The 27,579-nt window shown below is 43.0% G+C and overlaps 1 protein-coding gene across 3 annotated transcripts; it reads left to right on the forward strand.

Moving 5' to 3' along the window:
* Positions 1-3,237: 3,237 nt before the first annotated feature.
* APTX (aprataxin) lies at positions 3,238-27,579 on the forward strand. Of its 3 annotated transcripts, none has more exons than XM_082402441.1 (9): positions 3,238-3,415; positions 9,364-9,500; positions 10,810-10,856; positions 11,094-11,396; positions 12,000-12,059; positions 12,888-13,114; positions 18,211-18,314; positions 19,670-19,852; positions 25,397-27,579. In XM_082402441.1, the coding sequence occupies exons 2-8, from the start codon at positions 9,368-9,370 to the stop codon at positions 19,822-19,824; spliced, it is 1,029 nt and encodes a 342-aa protein (XP_082258567.1). In that variant the 5' UTR covers positions 3,238-3,415; positions 9,364-9,367; the 3' UTR covers positions 19,825-19,852; positions 25,397-27,579. The 3 variants fall into 3 exon arrangements, with proteins under 3 accessions (XP_082258567.1, XP_082258566.1, XP_082258565.1); XM_082402440.1 differs by lacking the exon at positions 25,397-27,579 and adding an exon at positions 24,877-25,389; XM_082402439.1 differs by lacking the exon at positions 25,397-27,579 and having other exon boundaries at positions 3,244-3,415; positions 19,670-19,946.

Raw genomic sequence — 27,579 nt, forward strand, 5'->3', positions numbered from 1 at the left:
AATCCACCTGCCAATGCAGGGGACATGGGTTCGAGCCCTGGTCCGGGAAGATCCCACATGCCGTGGAGCAACTAAGCCTGTGCGCCAGAACTACTGAGCCTGCCCTCTAGAGCCCGTGCTGCACAACAAGAGAAGCCACCGCAATGAGAAGCCTGCACACCACAACGAAGAGTAGCTCCCGCTCACCGCAACTAGAGAAAGCCCATGCGTAACAACAAAGACCCAACGCAGCCAAAAAAAAAAAAAAAAAAAAAAAAAAATTCTGTACAGGGCACAGTTGACAGAGTGAAAAGGCAACCTATGAAACGGGAAAAAATATTTGCAAGTCATATATCTGATAAGGGGTTAATATCCAGAAGATTAAAATAACTTCTACAATGCAACAACAATAAAATAACATGATTAAAAAATGGGTAAAGGACTTGAATAGATACTTCTCTGAAGAAGATATACAAATGGCCAAAAAACATATGGAAAGATGCTCAACATCGCTAATCGTTAGAGAAATGCAAATCAAAGCCACAATGAGATATCACCTTACCTCACACCCATTAGGATGACTGCTATTAAAAGAAAAAAAACCCAAATCAGAAAATAACAAGTGTTGGCAAGAATGTGGAGAAATTGGAACCCTTGTGCACTGCTGGTGGGAATGTAAAATGGTGCAGCCGCTATGGAAAACAGTAGGTGGTCCCTTAAAATATTAAAAACAGAATTATGAATCAGCAATCCCAATTTTGGGTATATATACAAAATAATTGAAGGCAGGATCTCAAAGAGATACTTGTACAACGATGTTCACAGCAGCATTAGTCATAATAGCCAAAAGGTGGAAGCAGAGGAATAGTGTGGTGTATACATGCAATGGAATGTTTTTGTTTTTTTTTTTAAATTATTTATTTATTTTTGGCTGCGTTGGGTCTTCATTGCTAGGCGCGGGCTTTCTCTAGCTGCGGAGTAGGGGCTGCTATTCCTCATTGCGGTGGCTTCTTTTGTTGCGGGAGCATGGGCTCCAGGCGCGCGGGCTTCAGAAGTTTTTGCACCCGGGCTCACAGGCTCTAGAGCACAGGCTCAGTAGTTGTGGCACACAGGCTTAGTTGCTCCGCGGCATGTGGGATCTTCCCGGACCAAGGCTCGAACCCGTGTCCCCTGCATTGCCAGGTGGATTCTTAACCACTGTGCCACCAGGGAAGTCCCAATGGAATGTTTTTTAGCCTTGAAAAGGAGAGAGGTTTTGACACTTACAAGTGAATTAACCTTGAGGACATTATGCTAAGTGAAATAAGCCAGTCACAAAAAGACAAATACTGTATGATTTCACTTACATGAGGTATCTGGAGTGGTTAAACTCACTGTAACTTGAAGTAGAATGGTGGCTGCCAGGGGCTGGGGTCGGAGGAAATGGGGAGTTGTTTGAATTTTGGTTTTGCATGATTAAAAAGTTCTGGGGGGCTTTCCTGGTGGTGCAGTGGTTAAGAATCTGCCTGCCAGTGCAGGGGACACGGGTTCGAGCCCTGGTCTGGGAAGATCCCACATGCCGCGGAGCAGCTAAGCCCGTGCGCCACAACTACTGAAGCCTGCGTGCCTAGAGCCCATGCTCCGCAACAAGAGAAGCCACCGCAATGAGAAGCCCGCGCACCGCAACGAAGAGTAGCCCCCACTCGCGGCAACTAGAGAAAGCTCACGCGCAGCAACGAAGACCCAACGCAGCCAAAAAAAAAAAAAAAAAGGGTTCTGGAGATAGATTTCACTACAATCTGAATATTCTTAACACTACTGAACGGTACACTTAAAAACAGTTAAGAGGGTAAGTTTTATGTTATTAGTATTTTGCCACAATTAAAAATTGAAAAAAAAAGTTTTTATTTGAAAAAAAGAAAAAACCAAACCAAACAAAAACCCCCAAAACTCTGAGTATACTAACAAAACACATTTATCACGGTGTGTGGTTTGAAGCCTTTGCCTTCCATCAGTGAATTTCAAATCTAAGCATGTACAATATTAGGATAACCTGGTGGGCTTGTTAAACATATTGCTGGGCCCCACCCCCCAGAGTTTCTGAATTAGTAAGCCTGGGGTGAGGACTGAGAATTTGCATTTCTAACAAGTTCCCAAGTGTTCTGAGGCTACTGCTACTGATCCAAGGATTATACTTTGAGGGCTACTGCATTAGATAATACCACAGGCTTATTCTCTATTAATCTCTATATATGTGTTTGTGATAAATCTTTGGTTTTGGAGTCCTTGAAAATTTTGTGCCTGCCTGAAGCCGTGCATTATGCCATGTGACCCTGCTTCTTGGGCCGGTAGTATGCTATAGAGAAAGGGCTAGACCTAATAGGCTGGGCATTTTTGCACAGTATATGTTGAATAATCCAATTAGAATAATCCAATCTAGTTTTGAATGCAAGACACAACATAGGCAGGTCAGGTTGAAGAAGAGGCTAAGAGAAGCTTAATTCTGAGGGAATAACTGGTCAGGTCACCAGAATAGCCTCTCTTTACCTCGAGCAATGTGAACGACATTCCACTGCCATGAGGCCTGTGTGGCCGCTGAGAAGCTTCCTGTGCTCCTCCACTTACTGGTGTGACCCTAATATAAACCTGCATCTTCTCTGCTAACAACTGCAAGTCTCCCTTCCTTGTTTCCTGGAAGATCCTCCCACTCTGTTTTGATAGCTCTGATATCGCCATCATACCATTGAGTCTCTGCTTTCCTTTGGAAGGAAACAGTATTCCAAATGAGAGAGGAATTTTTCCATCTGCCAGAATGCCTTCGAATAGTTGCAATATATGACTCTTAGGGAACATCCTGGAATTGCCGTAAAAATCGGTAAACACATCTTATTCCAACATCCTGCTTCTCTCCTCCCTGACTGCCCCTCAGCCAGTTCATTTAGTGAAGACAGCATTAAAAAATCTTAGCAGGTTTCTCCGCTAAGGTTTCTCCCCTCCAGTCCTTTCTCCCCCAGAATAGGAGAAAGCAGATTGTAGCTTTGAAAGGGGGCGGCCACAAGCAGCTACTGTCTACAGCGCAAAAGGTGGCCTTAAAAGTAGTGAGCTTTTCCTTATGAAGGGAATGTCAGAGGCTGGACGGCTGCCTAGAAACGGCCACCGAGAGGAGAGCTGCCTGAAGTCTCTCCCATTTCAGAAACTAAGAGGTGGTGACGGGGTAGCAGCTCTCGCATAGAGAGATGCTGAGAAAGCTCGTCCTCTTTGGGATAACTGCCAAGATCCAAACTTGGACCGTGGCCCAATACGGGTCCAAGTGGAGCTGGCACTTCCCGATCCGGGCATCGGGCGAGACCCTGTCAGCAGGTAATCACTGGTTGCTCTCCAGTCTGTCTCGCGACGTCATCCCACAGCGCCGGAAGTGGAGGAGTAACGTGAGCTTGTCAGCCTCCGCCGTCTCTAGGTAAGGCGGTTATCGGCCTGCCTCTTCTGCCTGCCGGGTTGAGAACCGTGGGAGTGGGCCTCAGGCCGGGTCTGCTACTGCCTCTGAGTGATGTGCCCTGAATAACGCTCTCACGGCTTCTTTCCTGGCAGGCGTTGCAGCATCCTCGGGCTCTAGGGCTCTAGGGCTCTGGGCTTCCCATTTCCCGCCTGCCGTGTTTTGGCGGCGCTCACGTTGGCCTCCGTCCCACTTCGCGTTCGTTCACCTGTGCCCGTGACACCTGACCTAGCTTGGTCGGAACACAGGCAGAGGAAAGATTAGAGAATGGGCACTGTCCAACCCAAGGAGGCGGCGCAGCCTGTCAGGAAGGACATTGTTTTCTCCAGAAACGCTCCATGAGAGGAACTTGAGGGCACTTGACAGCGTCCTCAGCAGGCCTTACAGGAAGGCCAGAAGAAGCAAGCCTTTTCTCTTGCAGACCAGTGATAGCGGTTCAACAAAGCAAGGATATAATTTCTCTGTGGAATTAATGTGGTCCAGGTTTGGAGCCTTTTGAGAATTTGATTTATATTGGGTGTCATTAGAACACTTGAGACAGGGCTCTTCAGGTGGGGAGACACAACAGATTTGTGCCCTTTCACCTTAGTTGCACAGTCAGTGCTGTCGGATGATCTTTTTACATTTCCTTAGCTCCTGCTTTCATCCTATCTTCACTACTAACAAGAGTGATAGTAGTGTTGAATGCTTGTTTTTTGCCAGATACTGAACTTTTTACTTCTTAATTTAGCCCTTGTGACAACGCTGTGGTGTAGAGCAGTAATTAATATCGTTTTACAGCTGAAGAAATAAAGACTTAGCTTAAATAACTGGCCACAAGTCGCACAGTCTGTAGGTGGTGGAGGCAAGATTTGAACTTGAGCAGTTGGATTTCAGAGGCTTGGATGTTATCCACTATTTTATATTGATTTTCCTCAACTGTTTATCAAGCTCCCAAACATCTTACTCTGTTGTTATCTACTATTTTAGGGAGAAAATTGAGGTCATCAGATGTGCTCTCCCTCAGATTTCTGCCCCTGCCTTCCCTTCATACAGTCATCTAGATTTACACTTATCTTTACCTTTCCTTCAGTATCAGAGGATGAGCTGTCTCCTGATCAAAGCAATTTCCTTTATCTTTACTTCTGACCTTTCTTTTATACTTTCACCTATGACACCTTGTTTTCATTTGTCTTTTCTGCCCTTGTCTATGTCCCAGTCATGTATAAACAAGGTCAGGTTTCTCATATCCATGTGTGTGCCCCCCCCCCCCCCCCCCCGCTCCCAAGCCAGAAAGAAAGAAAAAGTTCCTGGTGATCCATCTTCCTTTGACTCTCATCCAGTAACTCTCTTCCCCTCTCATCCAAACTTTTAAAAGAGTATTCTAAATTCTGTCTCCAACTCCTCACCTCCCGTTCCTTTCTGCAGTCTAGCTTTCAGATCTGTCATTCCCCTGAAATTTTACCCTGTAGTCACTAGTGATTGATTATCAAACCAGATTGACATTCTGCAGTCATTACTGGATTCCTTTGCTGCTTTTGAAACTTGATGATACCTTTCTCTCCCTACTTCTTTGCTTCTCAGGACAATACACTCAGCTGATTTATTCAGCAAACATGTACTGTGATATAGAGATGAACAAGTCAAAGTGCCCCCTTCCTTTAAAGAGCTTACATTCTAGCTGTTTTTCCATGTGCCTCGCTCACCAGTCATTTCTCCTGTGGATAGTCTTCTTCCTCCTCTCCTAAAATGTTGGGTGTTTCCAAGGCTTGTGACTTTGGCCCATTGTTCTTTTCATTCTGTACACACTGCCTAGGTGAGCACATCAACTAGCTTGGTTTTAACTCCCTCCTGCATGCTCCCAAATCGAAGTGTCACCTTAGATCTCCTCTGAGTTTCGTGCCCACCTCTGACTACCCTGCTGGACAGCTCTGCCTGCGAGTCCCACAGACTGTTCAAATTCTATCTTCTCTGAACTTACTCTTAGCACATCCATCACTAAGTCTTGTTGATTTTGCCCCCTAAATATTTCTCAAATCTGTGCTCTTTTTTCCATCTCTATTATTGTCTTACTTTGGACCTCATCTTCTTTGATCTGAAATATGATGGCCTTCTAACTGGTATCCCCTCCTCTAGTCCTATATCCCACGTTATCTGTTCTCCACACTACCTACCCTCCTCCCCCAAATGATCTTTGAAAACAAATCTGACTGAGTCAAAGTCCTGCTAATAATATTTAAGGGGATCTGTCCGTTCATTCATCCAATCTTTTCTCTCATTTATTCAGCAAATATTTATTGTTTACTAAACTGCAAAATCCATTAGAGCTTCTAACGTTTGAGCTTTGCAGCTGGTCACCCAGGGCTCTGCTTCATCTGGACCAGCCTGCATCTCCATCCTCTTTTTTTGCCTCATACTTTAGGTTGCAGCAGCCCTGAACTGCTTCTTCATGTGCACTGTGCTGTTTCTTTGTGCACTGCCCTTGCTGTTCCCTTTGACTGGAATCTTCTCTCTGATTCCTTTTTCCACTTCCTGCTCCTCACCTAATTAGGCTGCCCACTTTCACCTAATTAACCCAGTTAATGTATAGGTCTCATTTTAGGCCCACCTCTTATCGGAAATCTTCCTTGACACCTCCTTTCTCCAAGTCTAGGTTGGATACTCCAGCTTTGTTAAATTTAAAAAAAGCTAAGTAAGAAATTTAGTTCCTCTGTTGCACCAGCTACATTTCAGGTGCTTGATTGTCACATGGTGGCTACGTTAGTGTTTAGAACACTTCTATCATTGCAGAATATTCTTCTGGACAGCGTGTTCCAGGTTACCAGATTTCTGGCCTTGTGCGGACCATCAGATCACTTGGGTCCCTTAAGAAATAATCAGAATTTCTTTCTGACCAGTCCCTACAACTCTGTAATGAAAAGTGTGGGGCTGAAAAATAGAGAATTAGGATTTACCCACATAGATGTGGAGATGGGGTTGCTCAGAGAGAGTAGCAAAGCACCCCACATAAGAGGAGCTAGAGGAGGGGAGAGAGAAGGAAGGGAGGAGAACCTGGATAGGATTATTATCTGGTCATTCACTTGCAAATATTTATTATATTCTTGCTGTATGCTAGGTATTAAATGCTAGGGGTATAGTGGAAGGAAAAATGGCCTTGACTTCTGCTGTCATAGAGCTTGCAGTTGATGGAGTTTTACTGGATGAGTTATATTGAAGATTCAGGAACATCCATCCTTTTGTGCTCCCCATATTCTAAAATGCTTCATTCCTAGAAGTTGGAATTGGAGGCTGAAATGGGCGAAGATATTGCTTAAGTTTAGTTACATAAGCATCGTGTAGTCACTGCTTCAGTTTCTCAAGGTGTAGTAAATAAGAACATTATAACTTCAGAACTTTAGAGGGAATGAAGCACGTGAATGTGTGTTTGTGTGGGGCGGGAGGGGTAGGTGCTGTTATCCTGCAAAAGTCAGCCATGCTCCCAGCTGTCCACTGGATTCCCTCCTGTCCCTGCTATCCAGCTGTTCTCTCTTCAGGCTTCTTTTATTATTACTGTGAGTAGTCAGTCACCAGATGACTTATTTCCCAATGCTTAATGAAGACATACTTCACTTCTCAGTCCATTACCTGCTCATTCATCAGTTTCCAGCAAGAGCAAACAGATGCCCCTCTGAACACGTAGCATTTAGAAGTGGGACTTGCCTGTAGCACCATCATCATTTGAGGCTCTGGGTTTAGGATTTTAGATTTACAGCTGACTCTTCATGCTCTTGCATCAGCTCCCTCACAAAGGAGCTGCCTTTTAGACCTAACTCTGGCCCACATTTAAGTTATTAAATGACTCATCTCTGACTCTAGATTTCTCCACTCCAGCCTGCCTACACACAGCGTCATTTCACCTCACTCTGCAGCTCAGGCCCTGGCAGTTGTCTCCTATGGATTGTTAAATCTCAACTTTTCGGCCTAGTGTTCTTTCAACACCTTTGCCTTCTTTGGGTGACTCTCTGGGGCAGCTCCTCTGGGTTGGCCAACTAAAGTCTGCTTCTCACCCCTCACCCATGGCTTGTCATTGCTGAAATCTGTACCATCACTTGTGCTTTTTGAAGTGGAATGTCCACTCCCACTCCTTTTCTTATCAGTCCCCTTGGCTCTTGGCTTTTTCTACTGGGCAGTTTCCAAAGCCTTTCCTGACTGATCCTATTTCTGTGACTGCACGTCTTCAGCACTCATTTGCTCACTCTGCTTTGCATTATTCTGTCTTTGCAGATGGTAGTGAAACTCTGATTTTGAAAAATCTGGTTTCTTTTCTCTTGCCTTTGGATACAAAGCTTGTGCAGAGCGGCTGATTGAGTGTTGCCTTGCCTGCAAGGGGCGTTTCTCAAAGAGAGGGTATTAGAGGCTTGAGCATTAGTAGGCTTCTGGAGTCTAGGGAGGTGTCCCAAAGATCTAGTCTGTCCCTCCCACAGTTCCCTGTTCTGCCCCTAGGTGATCTCATCCTCTCTTTTTACCCTAACTTCTATGACATGTTGATGCCTCTCATATATATACATTCAGTTAAGGACAAATATTTCCTTTTTGTGTCAGAGCTGGTCATAATTCTTACAACTTTAACAACCTTGTGGCATTTACCTTTATAAGCCCCTGATTCTTTCTCTTCCCTGAAACACTTTCAGTTTTACTCGAAACTGTGTCTTCTGAATTGCAATTCCCAAGACTCCAAATAAAGCACTTTATAGTCTCAAAAAATACACACACACACACACACACACACACACACACACACACATACATATATATATACACACCTTCAGTCCCTTCCCCTCCCTGAGCTTCATACCCGTATATCCTAGTGTGACTCTAGGATCTTCTGCAGGCAACTTAATCTAATTGTGTTTCAATCTGAAATCATCCCTTCTTCACTTATCATTTATCCCTAAATTATGTCTCCAGTGTATTCCTCATTTTGGGTAATGAGTATTTCCAAATTAGAAATCTTGGTTGGTGTCTCCCTTCACTCCCTTGTCATTCCCCAAACGCAGTCAGCAATAAGTCTACCTTCGCAATTTCTCCTGGCTCTTTTTCCTCTCCATCCTCTTTGTTCAGGCCTTATCCCTCTCCCGAATTTCTGCTCTTTCTCTTCTACTGATATCCTACATGACCATAAAAGTTGTTTTACAAAAGAATATCAGACCCTCCAGTAGTGTTGTGCAGGTTGTGTATTGCACAAAGGTGCTGCATTCACGCTTTAGAAATTGTAGGTTTGTGTATTTATTATGACTATCTTCTGGCAGATGGCAGTAAAATATATTGTTCTAACATCAGTATGTTTTGACAGTTAAGGAATGGAAACCTTGATGCCTATGGAGAACATCCTCTGTTCTTATGTCCTTAGTTCTTTGCCAGGCAAGCTTCTCACCCTTTAAAACTGAGCATGAATATCCCTTCCTCGTGAAGCCTTTTATGATGCTCCCTACAAGAGTCAGTCATTCCTTTCCCTGGGCTAAGGCCATATTTGGCTACTCCCTTCTTATAGTAGATATTACATTATGTTGTAATAATTGGTATATGAATCTGCCCCATTGTACTCCAGACCCCTGAAGGCTAGGGACAATGTTTCATCATTCTTTGATCCTCAGCAGGTAGCTTAATGTCCAGCACATAGAGTGTATCAATAAACATAACAAATATTTGATTGCATAGCATGACTGAGGCACAGAAGTAAATACTTTACCCATATTGTTTTATTTAATCCTCACAACACCTTCATGAGTCCTGTCATTATCACATTTTACAGGTGAGGAAATTGAGACTAGGGAGGTGAAGTCACTTGCCTCAAGATGAACAGCTGGTAAATGGCATGTGTGGTGGTGCTGGGGTGTGGCCCTGGAGGACCTGTGCTAGTTTTTCCAGCGATTCTCTTGTGTTTTGTCTCTCAGAGTAATGATGCGGGTGTGCTGGTTGGTGAGACAGGACAATCGGCACCAGCGAATTAAACTTCCACATTTGGAAGCAGTCATGGTTGGGCGCAGCCCCGAGACCAAGATCACTGACAAGAAATGTTCTCGACAGCAAGGTAACTGGTCATAGGATTGTGGAGATTACCATGTTTGGTTCCCTCAGATAGTGATAATCAAAGATGTACATTTCCTGGATGTTACTGATGGAAAACCTTTTGTGTGCCATAAACAAAACTCAGGAACTGAGCTCTTTTAGCCAGTGCTAGGGCCCCATGCACTCCTGACTCCACCCTCTGAAAGTGGTTAATATTCAGTGTTGGGAGCAGGCAGGTTCTATCCTGTACTGTGGGGTGGTGGAACTGAGTTCTGCACTCTGCTTTGCCCAGGGAGATTCCTCTTTGGGCAGTGAGACAATTGAATTCTGGGATTTCCAGGTTGCAACCATGTCTGAGAAGTGATGGGATGGTTTCATCCTTTACATTTTGCCACACACAGAGGGTGTTATCTTTAAAAGACTATGACATCTAGCTCTTGAAATGTCTTTTGTGGGATTTAATGAAATGAAAGTCCTTAGGAAAAATCTTTACCATGTACCTCATTTTTTACGTGTAAACTCCAGACATGTTCACTGCTACCAGGCCTCCCCCTGCAATGTGTTTGCCATAGTAGGGGTTCCTAAGGCTTGGAGTCTGCAGCACTGATTATGATTTTTCCCACATGAGTTAATCTAAATGGGAAAAAGAAAAAAGCCATGCTTGAGCTGGCTAAGCCAAACATACAGAAGTAGACACTGCTTCTTGTTCTCTGTCTGCCTTGTCACAGCAGCAGCTGTAGGGATGTGTATGTCAGCCTGTCCAGAAGCTTTTTGTTCACGTATCTGAACACAAGTATTTAGTGTTACTTCTTCCCACACATGCTCAGACTGTTCTGTCCCTGCAATCCTTTTTCTAGAATATTCTTTCTACTCCTCCTACCCAAGGCCAGCTGAACTTCAGTTTTCTAGGAACGTATCTTTTACCTTTTTCTCTGTTGAAGGCATCTGATGGTTTCATACAATAGTGGAAGTCTTGATTTAATCCTGAGATATAAGAGCTTGTGAGAGAAATGAGTCCCCTTTCCTGACTGCAGAGTCTGTGATCCTGAGTGGGCCAAGGGCTCTGGAATAGGGAGACTTGTGGGGATTCAGTGAAGCTGCCTTATAAAGATATTAGCAGTGGCTAAAGGAGTATGTACACTGTTGGGCATTTTATGGAAGGACCTGGAGCCCTAGCCACCTGAATAATGGATGATTTTGCTCTTGGGCCTTTGAGGAAACCCTTGTCACATTGCCTCCTGGAGTGAGGCTTCACTGTCTTGTAGGGAGAACAGGAGCAAGTGCCTGGTTCTTCATGGCATTTGGGTTTAACTTTTTTCAATCTCTTTCAGTACAGTTGAAAGCAGAGTGTAACAAAGGATATGTCAAGGTAAAGCAGGTATGTCTATTTGTAACTTGGATTTCCATGTTATACTTGATGATTTTCTTACACTGTTGACTTTAGAGTGTCTGTGCCAGCCAATAAAGGCTTCTCTGTCACGTGTGGAAGTGGCAGAGTAACAGAAGTGAATATTAAGCACAGTGCCTGGCACATAGTAAGTGGTGAACATAGGAGTAGCTGTATTGCTAATGGTGTTATTGCTATTATTGTAATTATTTTCTGATTATTCCATAGGTAGGGGTCAATCCCACCAGCATTGACTCACTCATAATTGGGAAAGACCAAGAGGTGAAGCTGCAGCCTGGCCAGGTCCTCCACCTGGTGAATGAACTTTATCCATATATCATAGAGTTTGAGGAAGAGACAAAGAACCCTGGTCTGGAAACACACAGGAAGAGAAAGAGGTCAGGCAACAGTGATTCTGTAGAAAGCGATGCTGCCCAGGAAGCTGAGCCCAGTACAGGACTAGAACCTGGGAGCAACCCTAGCCAGTGCTCTGTGCCCCCAAAGAAGGAGAAAGATGCATCCACCAAAAAGGTGAGGGTAGTGTGCTTGATAGATGATGTGGAGATTAAATGAGGTGTAATGACTACTTAATTGTTTTGTACGCAGTAAAGCCCAGACATGCCTAAGGGGTTATTAACCATGATGAAAAAGTCACTTGTTTGTGTCACCAGTCAGTTGGGTGAATATCCCTTCACGTACTTTTCTCTTGAATTCCTGAGGTAAGCCCCTTGAAGGTAGGGTGATAATGGCAGTGTGCTTAACACTGAGCTGCTAAAATGGGTCAGTGTATATCTATAGAAGGTTAAGATTGGAACATTCTTCATAGATCATGTGATTCACATCCTGATGTCAAAGTGGAAACTTAGGCTGTAGATGGAGTGGGAGAGGGCAAAGAAGATGCAATTCACACTCTGGTGTTTCCAACCTCTGTCTAGACATGCAGCTCTGAATATGGGAAGAAAATGGGAATGGCTTATGGTTTATAAAGGAAAAGATTGAGGTAAAGAGATATAGTTTAATTCTTAAAGACTGACCTTATTTCCAAGTTTGGTTGGACTTTGCTGATGTCCAGTATTAACTACTGCCAAATATAACTATCGCATTTGCGATTTACATTGCCCCTTTTTGCTCTAGGAATCATTGGGCCACTGGAGTCAAGGCTTGAAGATTTCAATGGAGGACCCCAAAATGCAGGTCAGAATAAAATTTTGGCATTGAAATACATTTCACGTTTTAAATGATCACTCCACAGAGTTCATAACTACAAATGAAATCAAAGGAGATCAGTCCTTCTGAGTGAGATTCATTTTATTGGACTATTTTGTGAGATCAAGTGGCTTTTCTCATTGTCAGTAAGTTAGCAACTGGAATTCTTTGGAGAGAAGCCAAGTTTTTCAAATGAATATCCCTTCTGCTTTGTTCCTCCTAAACTTCTGGGTACTATTATAAGGGAAGTTGTGTTAACCTTAGTGTGGTCTCTTTCAACAGAGTGTCGGATAATGTATAGTGACTGTAATTACTGGGCTACCCTGGGATTAATAGTCAGGCATCATCCGGGGAGGAGTCTTTGTTCTTAAATTACATCCTGGGGTGACAAGGAGCAAGATCTGATAGGGCTTCTTGGAGCGCACTTGCATGTGTCATGTGGTCTGCTGTGTTAGAGTGAGAAGGGTGCATTTGAATTCATGCCTGCAGGGGTTTTACATCAGATCCTCAGGAACTATTTTGTACTGTGCCTCTTCTGTGTGTTCTGTGTAGTGTGGTGACTGAAAACACAGACTGGAGTCAACCAGATCTGTGTTGGAATCCTAGACTTCCCACTTAGTACTGATAACTATGTGACCTGGTGCAAAACACTCAATTTATCTGAGTCTCTGTGCTTTCATCGGTCAAAATTGGGATACTAAGACCTTCTGCACAAGATTGTGGTGGGAATTAAGTGAGTTAATGAATGTGACAGTATCTGGCCCACACAAGATGAGCTGTAGATGTCCGTTTCCTTCTCTTGTGCCCCTCTGCTAGGTTTACAAAGATGAGCAGGTGGTGGTGATTAAGGATAAATACCCCAAGGCTCGTCACCACTGGCTGGTCTTACCATGGGCCTCCATTTCCAGTCTGAAGGCTGTGACTGGAGAACACCTTGAGCTCCTCAGACACATGCACACTGTGGGGGAAAAAGTGATTGCAGACTTTGCTGGGTCTAGCAAACTCCGCTTCCGATTGGGCTACCATGCCATTCCCAGCATGAGGTAAGCCTTGTGGGGAGTGCTGGTGCGTCCTGGTTCTATCTAGGTGGACAGATGGATTCAGCCTGGGTCTGCTGACTGTGCTCATAGCCCTGAGGTCCAGGGGAGTAGGGTGGGGTGTTTCCAAGGCAGGTGGGCTGAAACTTCAACCCTCCTGCCTGACTTGCTTGTAAGCCTTGAGTTCCTACTTCTGCTTATAATTCGATAACATACAGTTCTCTGTTCTTCTCAAAGTGTAAACTCTGAGAGCCTAACTTATGAACTAGATGAAGCAGCTTCATTGCCATCGGGTGAAGAGCTGTGGTCAGTGGCTTTTATCAGATTTTTCGGAAACATCTATAACCCCTAAATGATTAGGGACCATTGCTTTGAAGGAGGCAAGCATCACTGAATTCTTTCATGACAGCCTAGTAGATCTAAGATTTAAAATAAAATGAGAAAAAAGTGTAGAGCCTGTTTTCCTTTGGCTCATACCCAGAAGGATTCAGAAAGGAATGATTGATTCTTTTCAAGGAATGCAAGCAAAGCAGATCTCCAATTTTTTTGAGCTAAGCAACAAGATAAGCAGAGTGATTGGGTTTCTGAGTCTTTATCTTAGGCTGGTTTTTTTTTTTGTGTGGTAAAATATACATAACATAAAATTTACTGTTTTAACTATTTTCAAGTGTACAGTTCAATGGCATTAAGTATATTCACATTGTTGTGCAGCCATCACCACCATCTATTTCTAGAACTTTTTTCATCTTCCTGAACTACCTCTCATTCCTTCCTCCCCCCAGCCCTTGGCAACCACCATTCTACTTTCTGTTTCTATGAATTTGACTTCCCTAGGTACCTCATATAAGTGGAATTATACAGTATCTGTTGTTTTGTGGCTGGATTATTTCATTTAGGATAATGTCTTCGAGGTTCATCCATATTGTAGCATGTGTCAGAATTTCTTTTGGTTATTTTATTTAATCACCTAACAGTCTTCACATTTTATTAGGTGGGTAATTATGACCTAGATTACTGGTCACTTTAACAAGTAAAATTTTTGTGCCACATTTTTTCCCCATCAATACTCTTTATTTTAAATTGAGGCATGACTTACATACAATAAAATGCACAATAAGATCTATAGTTTGATCAGTCTTGATGTATATGCCATGTAACTATCACTGTGATCAAGATACAGGACGTTTCTATCATATCCCAGGAAGTTCCCTTGTGCTCCTTTCTTGCAATCCTCCCCTCAATCCCCAAGTGTTGTTCTGCTTTCTTTCAGCATAGATTAGTTTTGTCTGTTCTAGAACTTCATATAAATGAAATCATACAATGTATACTCTTTTTCTGTCTTTTTTTGGTCAGCATAATGGATTTTGAGATTCATGCATGTTGTTGTGTATATCAGATATACTTCATTTTTTTGCTCTTGTATAAATACCCAGAAGTGGAATTGCTAGGTCACCGGGTGGAAGTTATGTTGTATCTCATTAAAAAAATATTTTTTAATTGTTAAAACCTTATTCAAAAATTTAGGACAAAAAGTCACCCATAATCCTATTTCCCTAATGCTGCAGAGCTCATGACTAACAGCCCTTGATCACAAAGCCCTTTTCACGTAGTAATCATGGTGTACATACCTTTTTTTTTTTTTAATTTTTAATTGAGGTATAGTTGCTTTACAATGCTGTGTCAGTTTCCGCTGTACAATGAAGTGAATTGATTATATGTATACATATATCCCCTCCCTCTTGGACCTCCCTTCCCCCACCCCCATCCCACCCACTGAGGTCACCACAGAGCACCGAGCTAAGCTCCCTGTGCTATACAGCAGGTTCCCACTAGTTATCTATTTTACACATGGTAGTGTATATATGTCAATCCTAATCTCCCAATTCATCCCACCCCCTGCTTCCCACCCTGTTCCCACATCTGCTGTTGTGCTAAGGAGAATGCTAAAGGCAAGAGCTGTGACTGGTGTGGGTGGGAAGCAAAATGACCAGTAAGTAAAGTTTCTTGTTACATATCCTTTTATGATCACTCTTTATGATGTCATTTTGAATAAATTAAAGATAGGAAGGAAAAGGTAATAAATTAAATATTTTTTCTATTGTAAAAGTAATATATTTTCTATTTAGAAAATATAAAACTGGAAGTATGAAGTAGAACAAAGATCTTCCATAATATCACCACTAATTAAACTCTAGACCTTATTCGAATTTCAGCCATTTTTCTTTCCACTTTTTTCTGCTCCAGGATCCCACACTGCATTTATTTGTTGTCTCTCCTTAGTCTCCCTGGTCTGTGACAGTTCCTCCTCCTTTTCTGGTTTTCATGACCTTGACACTTTTGATGAGTACTGACTAGTTGTTTTACGGGATGTCTCTCAATTTGAGTTTGTCTGATGTTTTTTCATGACTAGATTGAGGTTATGCTTTTTTTTTTTTTTTTTGGCAATATACCACAGATATGATGTGTGTCCTTCTCAGTGCATCATATCAAGGAGTGTATGATGTCGAGATGGTTTGTTGCTCATGATATTCACCTTGATCACTCTGTTGAGGTGGTGTCTGCCCGGTTTCTCTACTCAAAGTTACTATTTTTCCCTTGTAATTGATGAATATCTTGGGGGGAGATGTTTAAGACTATGCTACTATATATTTTCTCCTCGAACTTTTGCCCAGTGATTTTAGCATCTTTTGGTGGATCTTGCCTGCAACAGTTATTATTATGGTGTTTACCTAATGGTAATTTTGTTTCCCTCATTCCTTCTAATTTATTAATTGGAATTCCTCCGTGTGGAAGAGCTGTCCCTTCTCCCCCATTATGTATTTATTCAATACACGTATGGACTCATGGATATTTATTTTAGTCTATAGGATTTAATTTAATCTATCTCTGTTTATTGCTCAAATTGTTCCAGCTTTGGTCATTGGAAATTCCTTTAGATTGGCTCCTGTATCACTTTGACATGCCCCAAACATTTTTTGAGCTCTTCCTTATTTTCTGGCTCCTTATTTTTTGGAACAAGATGTTCCAGGCTTATCTTATATTTTTCCTGTTCTAGCCCTGGAATGAACCACTTTTCCAAAGAACCCTAGTTCCTTTTAGTGGATAATGACATTTATAAGCCAAGACCAGGGCACGAGGTTTCTGCAGAGAGAAGTGGTTGGTTCCAGAGTGTCTTTGCTTCTAGGTCCTCTTAGCAGATGGAGCCAGGAAATACATGCATGAATCCTAACCCACACAGATACATACACCTCTCTGTTTACCTGCCTGTACATGTATATGGAAAGCCATGAGCTCACGCTGATGCTTCTGATTCCAGTCTTTGTATAACGTTCTTTTTATCTTTACAGAATCCAGTCAAAATACTGTTTTCCAAACTTAATTAGGTAGTTATTTTCTTCCTGACCCCCTTCAGTGTGGTTCCCTTTTCATTTGTAATACAGTTAGGTTTATTTGTTACTGCTTATATTCCATTTTAAATTCCCACACAGCACTGGTTGGTTTTGATGATTTATTGGGGGAATGTGAAATATTACTGATTCTAAGAGTCAAAGCTATACAAAAAGTCATCCTACTTGGTTTAACAAGTCCAAAAGCAAACTCTTGGTTTTCTTCCTCAAACCTGCTTTTCCTGAAGCTTCTTCATCTCAGCAAGTGGCACCTCCCCAAACCCACATCCAATCCATTAGTTGGTCCTGTTGGTTCTATTCCGGAATATATTCAGAATTGGATTGCTTCTTGTCATCTCGACTGCTATAGCTCCTGTCTAAAACATGATTATTTCTGGCCTGGACTGCTGCAGCAGCCTCCTAACTAGTCTCTCTGTATCCATCCTTACCCTTTCTACAGTCCTTTCTCCACACAGTAGCCAGAGTGATCTTTTAAAGTGTCAATCAGATAACAGGACTCCCCTGCTTAAAATCCTTCAGTGGTTCCCCAGTGTAATCAGAATAAAATGCAAACCCTCTGCCAACCTATAAGACCCTTTATGATCTGGCTCCTACCTAGTCCCTGCTCCTTGTTTCCAGCCATTCCAGTCATATTTCCTTTCTGCTCCTTGGTTGCACCAAGCCCTTTTTCAGGGCCTTCACACTTGGTCTCCCCACTCCCTGAAACGCTCTTTCAGATCTTTGCTTTCATGACTGCTTTCTCAGCTCAAATCACTGCCTGGGAGAGGCCTTCCCTGGACACCCTAGCTACTTAAAGAGGCAGCCTCTACCCTCCGGCACTCTCTATCCCATTTCCCTGTTTTATTTTTTTCTTAGCAATGTTAACATTTTGAATTTTCCTTGTTTATCTGTTTACTTATTTATTATTTCTCTCCCCTCATTAGAATATAATTTCTGTGAGGGCATAGGCCTTTCCCATTTTGTTCACTGCTAAATTCCCAGTGCTAGTACAGTGCTTGGCCCGAGTAGGTACTTAATGAGCAGTAAATAGTCTTTTTTTTTTTTTTTTAATTAGGGTATAGTTGCTTCACAATGTTGTGCTAGTTTCTGCTGTACAGTGAAGTGAATCAGCCATATGTATACACATATCCCCTCCCTTCTGGTTTTCCCTCCCCTCTAGGTCACCTCAGAGCATCGAGTAGAGTTCCCTGCGCTATACAGCAGGCTCTCACTGGTTATCTATTCCATACATAGCAGTGTATACATGTCAATCCCAATCTCCCAATTCATCCCATCCCCTTTCCCCTCTCGGTGTCCATGCGTTTGTTCTCTATGTCTGTGTCTCTATTTCTGCTTTGCAAACAAGATCAGCTATACCAGTTTTTTAGATTCCTCATATATGCATTAATATATATTGGTTCTTCTCCTTCTGACTTACTTCACTCTGTATGACAGTCTCTAGGTCCATCCATGTCTCTACAAATGACCCCATTTCGTTCCTTTTAATGGCTGAGTAATATTCCATTGTGTATATGTACCACATCTTCTTTATCCATTCATCTGTCGATGGACATTTAGGTTGCTTTAAATAGTCTTAAGTGAATGAATGAATGAGTGGAGTTAAATGGAAACACTATCAATATTTTACATACCCATACTTTTTGTCATTTTGATTAAGCTGGGTTTAATGGTCAATCTTTGTTTCCTCTCAACTAGCCATGTACACCTTCATGTGATCAGCCAGGATTTTGATTCTCCTTGCCTTAAAAACAAAAAACACTGGAATTCTTTCAATACCGAATACTTCCTCGAATCACAAGGTAAACAGTGTTCTTTGGTTTTTACATTTGTTTCATTTTCTCAGTTGTTCTTTTTTTTTTTGAATTAATTAATTAATTTATTTTTGGCTGCATTGGGTCTTTGTTGCTGTGCACGGGCTTTCTCTAGTTGGGGCGAGAGGGGACTACTCTTCGTTGCAGTGTGCAGGCTTCTCATTGCGGTGGCTTCTCTTGTTGCAGAGCACTGGCTCTAGGTGCGCGGGCTTCCGTAGTTGTGGCACGCGGGCTCAGTAGTTGTGGCTTGCAGGCTCTAGAGTGCAGGCTCTGTAGTTGTGGTGCACGGGCTTAGTTGCTCGGCGGCATGTGGGATCTTCCCAGATCAGGGATCGAACCCATGACCCCTGCATTGGCAGGTGGATTCTTAACCACTGCCCTACCAGGGCCCGTCTCAGTTGTTCTTATACTTGATTCATTTGTTTCCCAAAATAACTTGGCTTCAAAAACCCATGTACAACTTTGTGTTGCCTGTACAGAGAGCCCCATTAAAAGAAACTGGGTTATTTGGATTGTAGTAGGATTGCCACTTTGCTGTGAGCAGCCTTCTTGGGGGACTTAGAATGCTGTTATATCAGGGTCTAAAAAAGATTGTTTATTTTAACAATGGGGGACTTCAGAGGTTGTCCTGAGAATTATTGGAGTTCATGGATCTGAAAGCTGTAAACAGTTATTTCTTCCTTCTGCCAGCAGCTAGGAGGAACTTGGGGGCTGCCTTCTGTCAAGAGTGGTTACTTAACAGGGGAAGGCTGTGTATACAGAAGGAAGCATTTCCCAGTGTGTATACCATGGAACTTCATCATGCTGGGATGTTAATGATGACAGCTACCATTGACCAAGGGCTAACTAGGGGTAAAGCCCTGTGATAATAAGCCTTTGACATAGTAACATGGATTGCTTAGAGTGTATCCTGAAGGAATGTAATCATCTCAGAAATAAGTTGCTCAGATTTAGAACCTGACTGAGCCCATTTTCCCAATAGTGAATGTAACCTCAAGTTTACTAGCTTTAAGGATACCTGGCATATTTGGGAGTCAGATTTTCTTCCTTCCTTCCTCCCTTACTTCCTTCCTTCCTTCCTCCCTCCCTCCCTCCCTCCCCCCTCCTCCCTCTTTCTTTCTTTCTTTCTTTCTTTCTTTCTTTCTCTCTTTCTTCCTTCCTTCCTTCCTCTTTCTTTCTTTCTTTCTTTCTTTCTTTCTTTCTTTCTTTCTTTCTTTCTTTCTTTCTTTCTTTCTTTCTTTCTTTCTCCTTCTTCCTTCCCTCCTTCCTTCCTTTCTTCCTTCCTTTCTTTCTTTCTTTCTTTTTTTGTATCTGGGCTCTAAACTCTATTTCCTTGCTTGCAGCTGTGATTGAGATGGTACAAGAGGCTGGCAGAGTGTCTGTCCAAGATGGGATGTGTGAGCTCTTGAAGCTGCCCCTCCGTTGTCATGAGTGCCAGCAGCTGCTGCCTTCCATTCCTCAACTGAAAGTGCATCTCAGGAAGCACTGGCCAAAGTGATTCTGTGGAGCCTGAACTTCTGCAGCAGGTGTGGCTGATTGTTTAGAGCAAATTCCTGACACCTGTTCTGGATTGTGTGTGAACTTTTATTTCTTGAATTAAAACATGCAATTATTTTTTTTTTCAAAGCTTGTTCTATTCCTGAGTGGCCACAATATGGGGCGACTTGAATAGTTCAGGAATTAGGGTTTGTCATGGATGTGTTCTCTGGTGAGGGTGGTTGGGATAGGCCTGGCCCACCATCTCCAGGAGCCACATCAGATCTGACTAATGGGAGCAAAGCCATGTTCAAACTGATCAAACACAGGATATAGAGGCAGAGGGCTGCTTATATATTTCTGTTTCTTACATTTATCCTCCCTCCTCAGAGGCAGGTGGTACCCTTTCATCAGAGCAGCCAGAATGATCTCTTATTTATCTCGAAGGCACTGATTGGTCTTGTTCTCTGATGTTAATCTGGTCTGTAATATTCTCTCTCTTTCCCTCCTTCATAGGGAGACTTAGTTTCTTCTGTTCCCTTCATTGCTTTCTATCCCAAACCACCCAAATACTCCTTTCCCCAGGAAGTCTGTCTCATCAGTTCTCCTTCACTGAGCAAACAGGCTAGGTGAGCGGGTAGAAGGATGGAGTTTTCTTCTAATATCAGGAGTTCCTGGATGGTATGGAAATACTCAGCCATATGTTCATCACAGTTCAGCTGTCAAGTCTTCTTGGTGTCTTGCTTAGATCTGTTGTCTGAAAATAAAGTTCATTTGTTTGGGGTATCTCTCTTAGGTAATTGAAAACTATCAGGAGTTCAGCTAATAGTCACAGAGTCAGCTCTGATGCACAAAAAGATAGTTGTTGAATGAAAAGTTGCACAGAACCCCATTGCTTCACTTTTCCCTCAGAACAAATTTGGATGGAACAGTTGGATTAAGTTACTTTTTGGATAACATCAAAACTAAAGGTGAAGGGAAGTCTGAAACATTATTTTTGATCAGTTGTTGATCTATTTGACGGTGTGACATTTTTTGCTCTTGTTTGTAAAAAAAAAAAAAAAAAGAACATCTTAACAATAACTTCTCTCTGAGGAGAGAAAAACCTCAATCCACAGAGACCATATTTGACCTGTGTCTTTCACAAATAAACAAGATGCCACAGTGGTTTTTTGGTGAGCATGGGTATAGTCATAATTAGTAGTAATTAGTGATTATAGCAGCTAACACTTGTCCAGCTCCTTTGTTTCTGGTATTATGTTAAGTACTCTATCCAAATGATCTCTTTTACTTCTTACTGTATGTAATTCTGGGGTAAGTACTATTTTTTTTTTTGATTTTATTTATTTATTTATTTATTTATTTATTTATTTATTTATGGCTGTGTTGGGTCTTAGTTTCTGTGTGAGGGCTTTCTCCAGTTGCGGCAAGCGGGGGCCACTCTTCATCGCGGTGCACGGGCCTCTATTGTTGCGGAGCACAAGCTCCAGACGCGCAGACTCAGTAGTTGTGGCTCACGGGCCTAGTTGCTCCGCGGCATGTGGGATCTTCCCAGACCAGGGCTCGAACCCGTGTCCCCTGCATTGGCAGGCAGACTCTCAACCACTGCGCCACCAGGGAAGCCCCATGGGGTAAGTGCTATTGTTATGCCCCTTTAAAGGATGAAGATCTAAGAATCTGTAAAAGATCCTGGGCTCCAAAGTTGATCTTGGTTCTGGTGCATTGAACTCATTATTTTCCCTCTCAGCTGAACAGTAAAATGCAGTACTAACCAGCAGAGGTCATAGACCCGCAGGGGCCTTGGGCCCGTGCTGACCAAAAGTTTCCATGGCTTTCGTTGATTTCTCTGAGGCTGGTCATTTCCTTTAAAGCCCTTTTGTCCAACATTTTTCGTCTCTGTCCTCTGTTCCTTCTGCATTCCAGGAATGTAGTCCTTATCTTATCAGCCCAGCTTATCCATAAATAGTTCCTTATCCAATAAATAGTTCCTTCTGTCTGGTTCAACTCTGGACCTTTGAGCCTGCCCAGTTGTCTGCTTCCTCTCCTGCAGTGGTTGCCTCCTTACCCTGTGGCCCATGGCCTTCTCCCTCGACCCTGTAGAAGGGATGTGGCTTCATAGCTTTTCCTTTGATGTCAGGATGTCAGACTCTGGATTCAGATCTGGGTTCCAATCCTGGCTCAGGTACTCAGAGCTGAGGGATCTTAGGCAAATTACTTATTTTCCCTGAACTTCAGGGTTATAAGCATTAAATAGAATAATCCATGTAAAAGATTTAGCATAGTATCTGGCACAGAGAAGGGCTCGATAAATGGTAACTGGAAGCCTCTGCTTTTATTTTGGTGGGGGCAATGGTGGGGATTGGGAAAGAGGGTTCACTTGATCTATCCCCTTCCCCACATCTGATGCCTTAGAACCCAGAGAAACTCTGTTTCTAAAGGTATACTCCATGGACTCCTGAGACCAGAATTACTAGTTTCCTTTTAAAAAATATAAATACCTGGGTTCTACCCCAGAACTATTGAATCACAATCCCCTGGGTCTAGGAATCAGCACTATATAACAAACATTCAGGATGATCTTTATTCATACTAAATTTTGAGAACCAGAGTATAAATCAGCCCTTGGCTTCAAAACAGCTTGCATTTCTGAAGCTTCCAGATTAGGCTGTGTCCTGCCAGGGCACATACTGTATTTTCTGGTTGGCTTTCTGGGCCAGTTATGGGTCTTCCTTCCCTCTGCAGGGTCAATGTTATTTCAGGATCCAGGAAGACCTTGGGCATTAGATGAGGGAGAGTGACTGGCTGTAGCCACCAGCCCTTCCTTTCTGCAGGGGTTGGAGGGAGCCCCTCTGGCCCCAGGCTCTTAGGAGCCAAGTTGAGCTGATGACTTCTCCTCTTCAGTGGCTCCCATTCCCCTCTTCCTGCCCAGGTCAGTTTCAGAGGCTTGGCTTGGGACCCTGATGAATGTAGCTAGCCGTACACTCAGAGCATATATGTTTTTTCCTCTCCTGGGTTTGTCTCTTTGATATCCAGGGATGAATAGTCCCTTCAGGGACCAGGCCATACTTGGGATGGTCATTAAGAGTCTCTGCAGGTTCAGTGACATTTCCTGGAGTTTCATCACATACATTGGATATGGCTAGATATCAGAGATTCAGGGCTCGTCTGACAGAATTGGCCTAACTGCCTCTCTCTGTCCCAGTAATGCCAACTTGGAGACTTCCACAGAGCTCTTCCATGGACTAGATTAAAAAAAAATATATGATAGGGAAGTCCTTGGTGGTCCAGTGGTTAGGACTTGGTGCTTTCACAGTGGTGGCCCGGGTTCAATCCCTGGTCGGGGAACTAAGATCTTGCAACCTGTGCGGTGCGGCTGAAAAAAAAAAAATGATGAAAGCCATCAAGCCTACTCCCCAGGATAATGTATATATACACATTTTATATACATTAGTAGGGAGTTTATAAAGTCCCTGAAGTGCTTCCATAGACTCCCTAGTGGTCTGTGGACCTCAACTTATGAACCTCTGCTCTGGTGAAAAGGTTCATCATGTGTCTGGGATTTCAGGAGGTGTCTGCGATCACTGTGGAAGACAAGGGGCCAGATCCCATCTCCAGGATGTTTCTGGGATGCTCTCCTTTGGTCTCAGTGCTCCTTCCTCAGCCCTTTAGTACATACACATCCTGGGGGCCTCTGGCTGGAGTTGGAATCTGGACCCTGGAACTGCTGGCTGCAGTTTAGCCACCACACTCAGGCAGGAGTCTTGGGAAACAGGGAAATCCTCAGTGGGTCTGAGGGCTTTGGGGACCTTGGCTGACACTCATCATAAGCTATCTAAAAGACATTGAATTGGGACTTCCCTGCTGGTCCAGTGGTTAAGACTCCACACTTCCAATGCAGGGGGTGCGGGTTCGATCCCTGGTTGGGGAACTAAGATCCCACATGCAGCACGGCTAAATGAATGAATGAATGAATGAATGAATAAATGGCATTGAATCTACTTTACCAAAATGAATGTCTAGGGGAAAACTGTACCGATCATCTGCACAAATAGATCAGCTGCACCATGATTGTATCTCAGGACTGAAGACCCAGTACAGCTTGTAGCAGCTTGTACTGTTAAACTAAGGCAGAGATTTTACTGAGGCCCCAGCCAGTGTACTTGAGAATTACAGAACATTTAACTAAATTTCAGGTAAAGTGCCCAGTGAACTTTAAGAAATAGATATTGCAGAAGGATTCAATTTAATTTTCCACCTAATCAATAATGTTATATAGTTTAGCATATCAATATTAAAATCAAGATGAGAATATTTGATAAACTGCAACCAAGGAGAGACTGTATCACAGACAGTATAATATGTGAGAGATAATGAAGGAAAATTTGGAAATGAGGTGGCCACCTCTAAATTCTTTGTTCAGCCAGGCTACTCAGTGAGCTTGAATAATAGCTCTTTTAGAAGAACAAATGTAAATAATGACTTGGAGGGGCCAGAAAAAGGATGCAAAATATTGAGGTGTATAGGCCCCATGTCATTCCCTCCCCCAGGTGGGCTATTGTTGACATTATCACTAGAAAAAATTACCTTTCTTTGCCTGTTTAACCCAGATTTATCACTGCATTGCAATTGGGTGGAGTCTTCTCAAGGTACAGGGCATACTGGCATGTAAAAATAGACCAAAAGCATGTAAATCACATTTGTGATGCCAGGTCATAGTATTTTCTCCATTAGGACTATCCTCTTTTATCTTGGCCCTATCATAGCCAGGCAAGACAGTAGTTTTATTAAAATAAAGCAGTTGAATATGGATGGATACTTTAAACTCTAGTCAAGAAGGCACATTTACAATTGAGTTCTTCTCTTACTGAAAGAGAAGGTAGGTAAGATGTGACAGAGCCTAAGTGGAACCTGAAACTGATCAAGTGAATGTCTTACATGGTAGCATGAGGAATAGGCTTTGAACAAATCATAAGTTGGAGCTGGAGGAAAGGGCTCTCAAAGTCCATTAGCTTCTCTGAAATGGAGTAATCTATTATTTATATCTTAATCTGTTAACTTTTTTTTTTTTTTTTAGCAAACAAGCTACCACCAAGGAATGAGCTTTGGGTCTTAGAGTCTCCTAATGAGTAGGGTTCTGATGCTTCCGACTCAGGGAGGGGCTGGTACGTGAGCGGTATGTAAGCAATTGTCAAATGACTCATCAAATCAGTGACATCCTCAAATGCCTGAGAGTTCCTCTCTTGGCAGTTGCTCTCTACCCGGACCTTGGGGAAGGAAACAGCCTGGGCATGGGGCAGTGGGAAAGGAGTTCTAGGATTCTGGGCCACTCACTACTCAATTCCTTTTACCTGTTCCATTTTGCAAATTTATTTTGAGACCATCTATTTCAACTTTGTCATTTTTTAGAAGGCTGCTGGGACTTGGAGGTTTAAAGGGTTCATTTAGCAATTTAAACCAGATCTTGGCCTGTATTGGAAGTCTTCTTGACTCTTCCCAGATGCGCTCAGGGTACTGACATCTTATTTAAGAATAAGGAATGGCGTCAGTGCTAAATCCCACTTGTTTCTTGTCTTGCATATTTTCTTTATCTAAAGGTAGAGTAGGAATAAAAGGACTTAGGCCTTGCGCTCTAGAGCCCGCAAGCCACAACTAATGAAGCCTGTGTGCCTGGAGCCCGTGCTCCACAACAAGAGAAGCCACCGCAATGAGAAGCCCGTGCACTGCAACGAAGTGAAGTTCCCGCTCGCCGCAACTAGAGAAAGCCCGCCCACAGCAATGAAGACCCAACGCAGCCAAAAATAAATAAAAAAATAAAAATAAAAAAAAAAGGCTTAGGCTTGTATTTGAAGCTCAGCTCTGTCACATGTTAGCTGTGTGACACTGGAGTAGTCATTTAACCTCTCTGGCCTCAATTTTATCATCTGTGAAATTGAGCTAAAATGTGTAATCCCTGATTGACTGTGAGGATTAAACAAGTGTGAACGTGAAAGGCCCAGGTACAGCACTCATCAATCCTAGTCTCCTCTGCTAAACTAACCCCATCTGACCTGTGAGGCCACAGTGAGTATTCTCTCCAGCAAGTTCTTTTTCCCTTCCAGTCTTGGTTTCTCATATTTAAAACCAGGGCTTTGGACTAGATAATACTTAAAGTCCCTCCCAGTAGTAAGAGGGACTTATAACTTGCTTCAGGCTCCAGCTGGTTAGCTTCTATTGCTGTGTCCCTAAGGTCTCCTTTTATTCTAAGATCAAAATTGGCAGATGAGCTTTCTAAAATACAGAGATTCTTTACATCCATGCCCTTAACTGTTAAGTAAGTTTTAAAAGAAGTCTTCATCTGCCCCAGTTTATGCTGATTCTGGACCCATGGTGGGGAGCAAAGGGCATGGCTGAATCTAGGGGTTTAAGTGACATCATTAGAACTTTCCCTTTCCATCTCTTACTTCTGCTTTCCTGTGTTGACTCTCTCCAGGGGGCAACAAAAATAGCCATGGGCCTCAGAGAGAGAGAGGACAGTCCTTTTCCTTGACATTCCTGCCCAAGTATAGAAAGGACCCTGAGTCTTCTGCTTAGGTCACATACTCATCTCTGGACTAATCACTGTATCTCTTAGGAGGAGACGTACCCTGGCCATTTTGAGGAACAGGACCGTCTTGAGGTGAGAGGGGTGGAGGGCCACAGGACTGATGGCCCCGCTAGAATTACACAGAACAGGGGAGAGCAGTTTGCAAAACAACAGATATTTACCACTCACATGGACTGCACACATCATTCCAAAATGCTGGTAGCTCCCTTAGCCCTATGCCATTGACATGGGATCTAAGACTAAAATGGAGGCAGACAATCCTGGGCTTCTGGTAGCTACAGGTTGAAAGTTGACACAACCCACTGCCCCGACCCCCAGCCTGTACTGTTTGCCTTCATTGGAGGAAAAACTATCTATTCAAATTGAATAGTTTCTCGCTAAGGACCTTTTGCAGAAACTTCTCCAGAAGCTGTAGGATGCACTCTTACAACACTGGCTAGAGTTGCCAGGGTCCTGAGGCACCTCCATGTCCTGGCTCACTAGTAGACCACCAGCTCTGCTGCTCTTTCATTGGCTGCTCTTTCATTGGCTGCTCTTCCGGGGGTAGGAGGCCAGGGCCAGGGCAGAGGAAGGGGCTTTGGGAGTTGCCTGAAAAGCCAGTTGAGCAGGTGGATTCTTTTTTGTGTGTGTGTGTGTTGATTCCTTCCTTCTTTTCTCCCTTCCTTCCTTCCTTCCTTCCTTCCTTCCTTCCTTCCTTCCTTCCTTCCTTCCATATTTTAACATCTTTATTGGAGTATAATTGCTTTACACTGTTGTGTTAGTTTCTGCTGTATAACAAAGTGAATCAGCCATAAAATGTTCCTGACAGAGCAAGGGGAGGAAATAGGTAAAATACTAAAATGTGATCCCTCCAGCTTGTCAGGCATTAGGGAAGAGACCCAAGATTTTGGAGAAAGGCCCCAATAGGCACCCCTATCTGAATACCCCACCTGAGAAGCTGTTAGTGTATGTCTCATGTGAATGAGAAAAAGGCACCCTCTGCAGGTGGAAGCTTTTAGCCCACACTCACCCCTGAGTCTGGGGCTCATGTAGGTCACAAATGTGCAACCTTACAGGGTGGGGACCCTGTTTCTCACCAGACCATGAGGTTCTCTAGAACAGATGCTATTTCTTTGGTTCTCTGACATGTACCCAGTAAAATTCAGTGTACCTGGAACATAATAGGATCCCAATAAAATTTTGTTGAATGAGAAA

Source organism: Balaenoptera borealis, assembly GCF_965194805.1.
Source record: "Balaenoptera borealis genome assembly, chromosome: 8".
NCBI classification, from domain to species: domain Eukaryota; kingdom Metazoa; phylum Chordata; class Mammalia; order Artiodactyla; family Balaenopteridae; genus Balaenoptera; species Balaenoptera borealis.

Bases quoted from the DNA above. Each gene is read 5' to 3' on its own strand.
- APTX (XM_082402441.1), top strand. From the start codon at position 9,368: ATGATGCGGGTGTGCTGGTTGGTGAGACAGGACAATCGGCACCAGCGA. The intron at 9,501-10,809 runs GTAACTGGTCAT...AATCTCTTTCAG, and splicing joins GAAATGTTCTCGACAGCAAG to TACAGTTGAAAGCAGAGTGT. The intron at 11,397-11,999 runs GTGAGGGTAGTG...TTTTTGCTCTAG, and splicing joins AAGATGCATCCACCAAAAAG to GAATCATTGGGCCACTGGAG.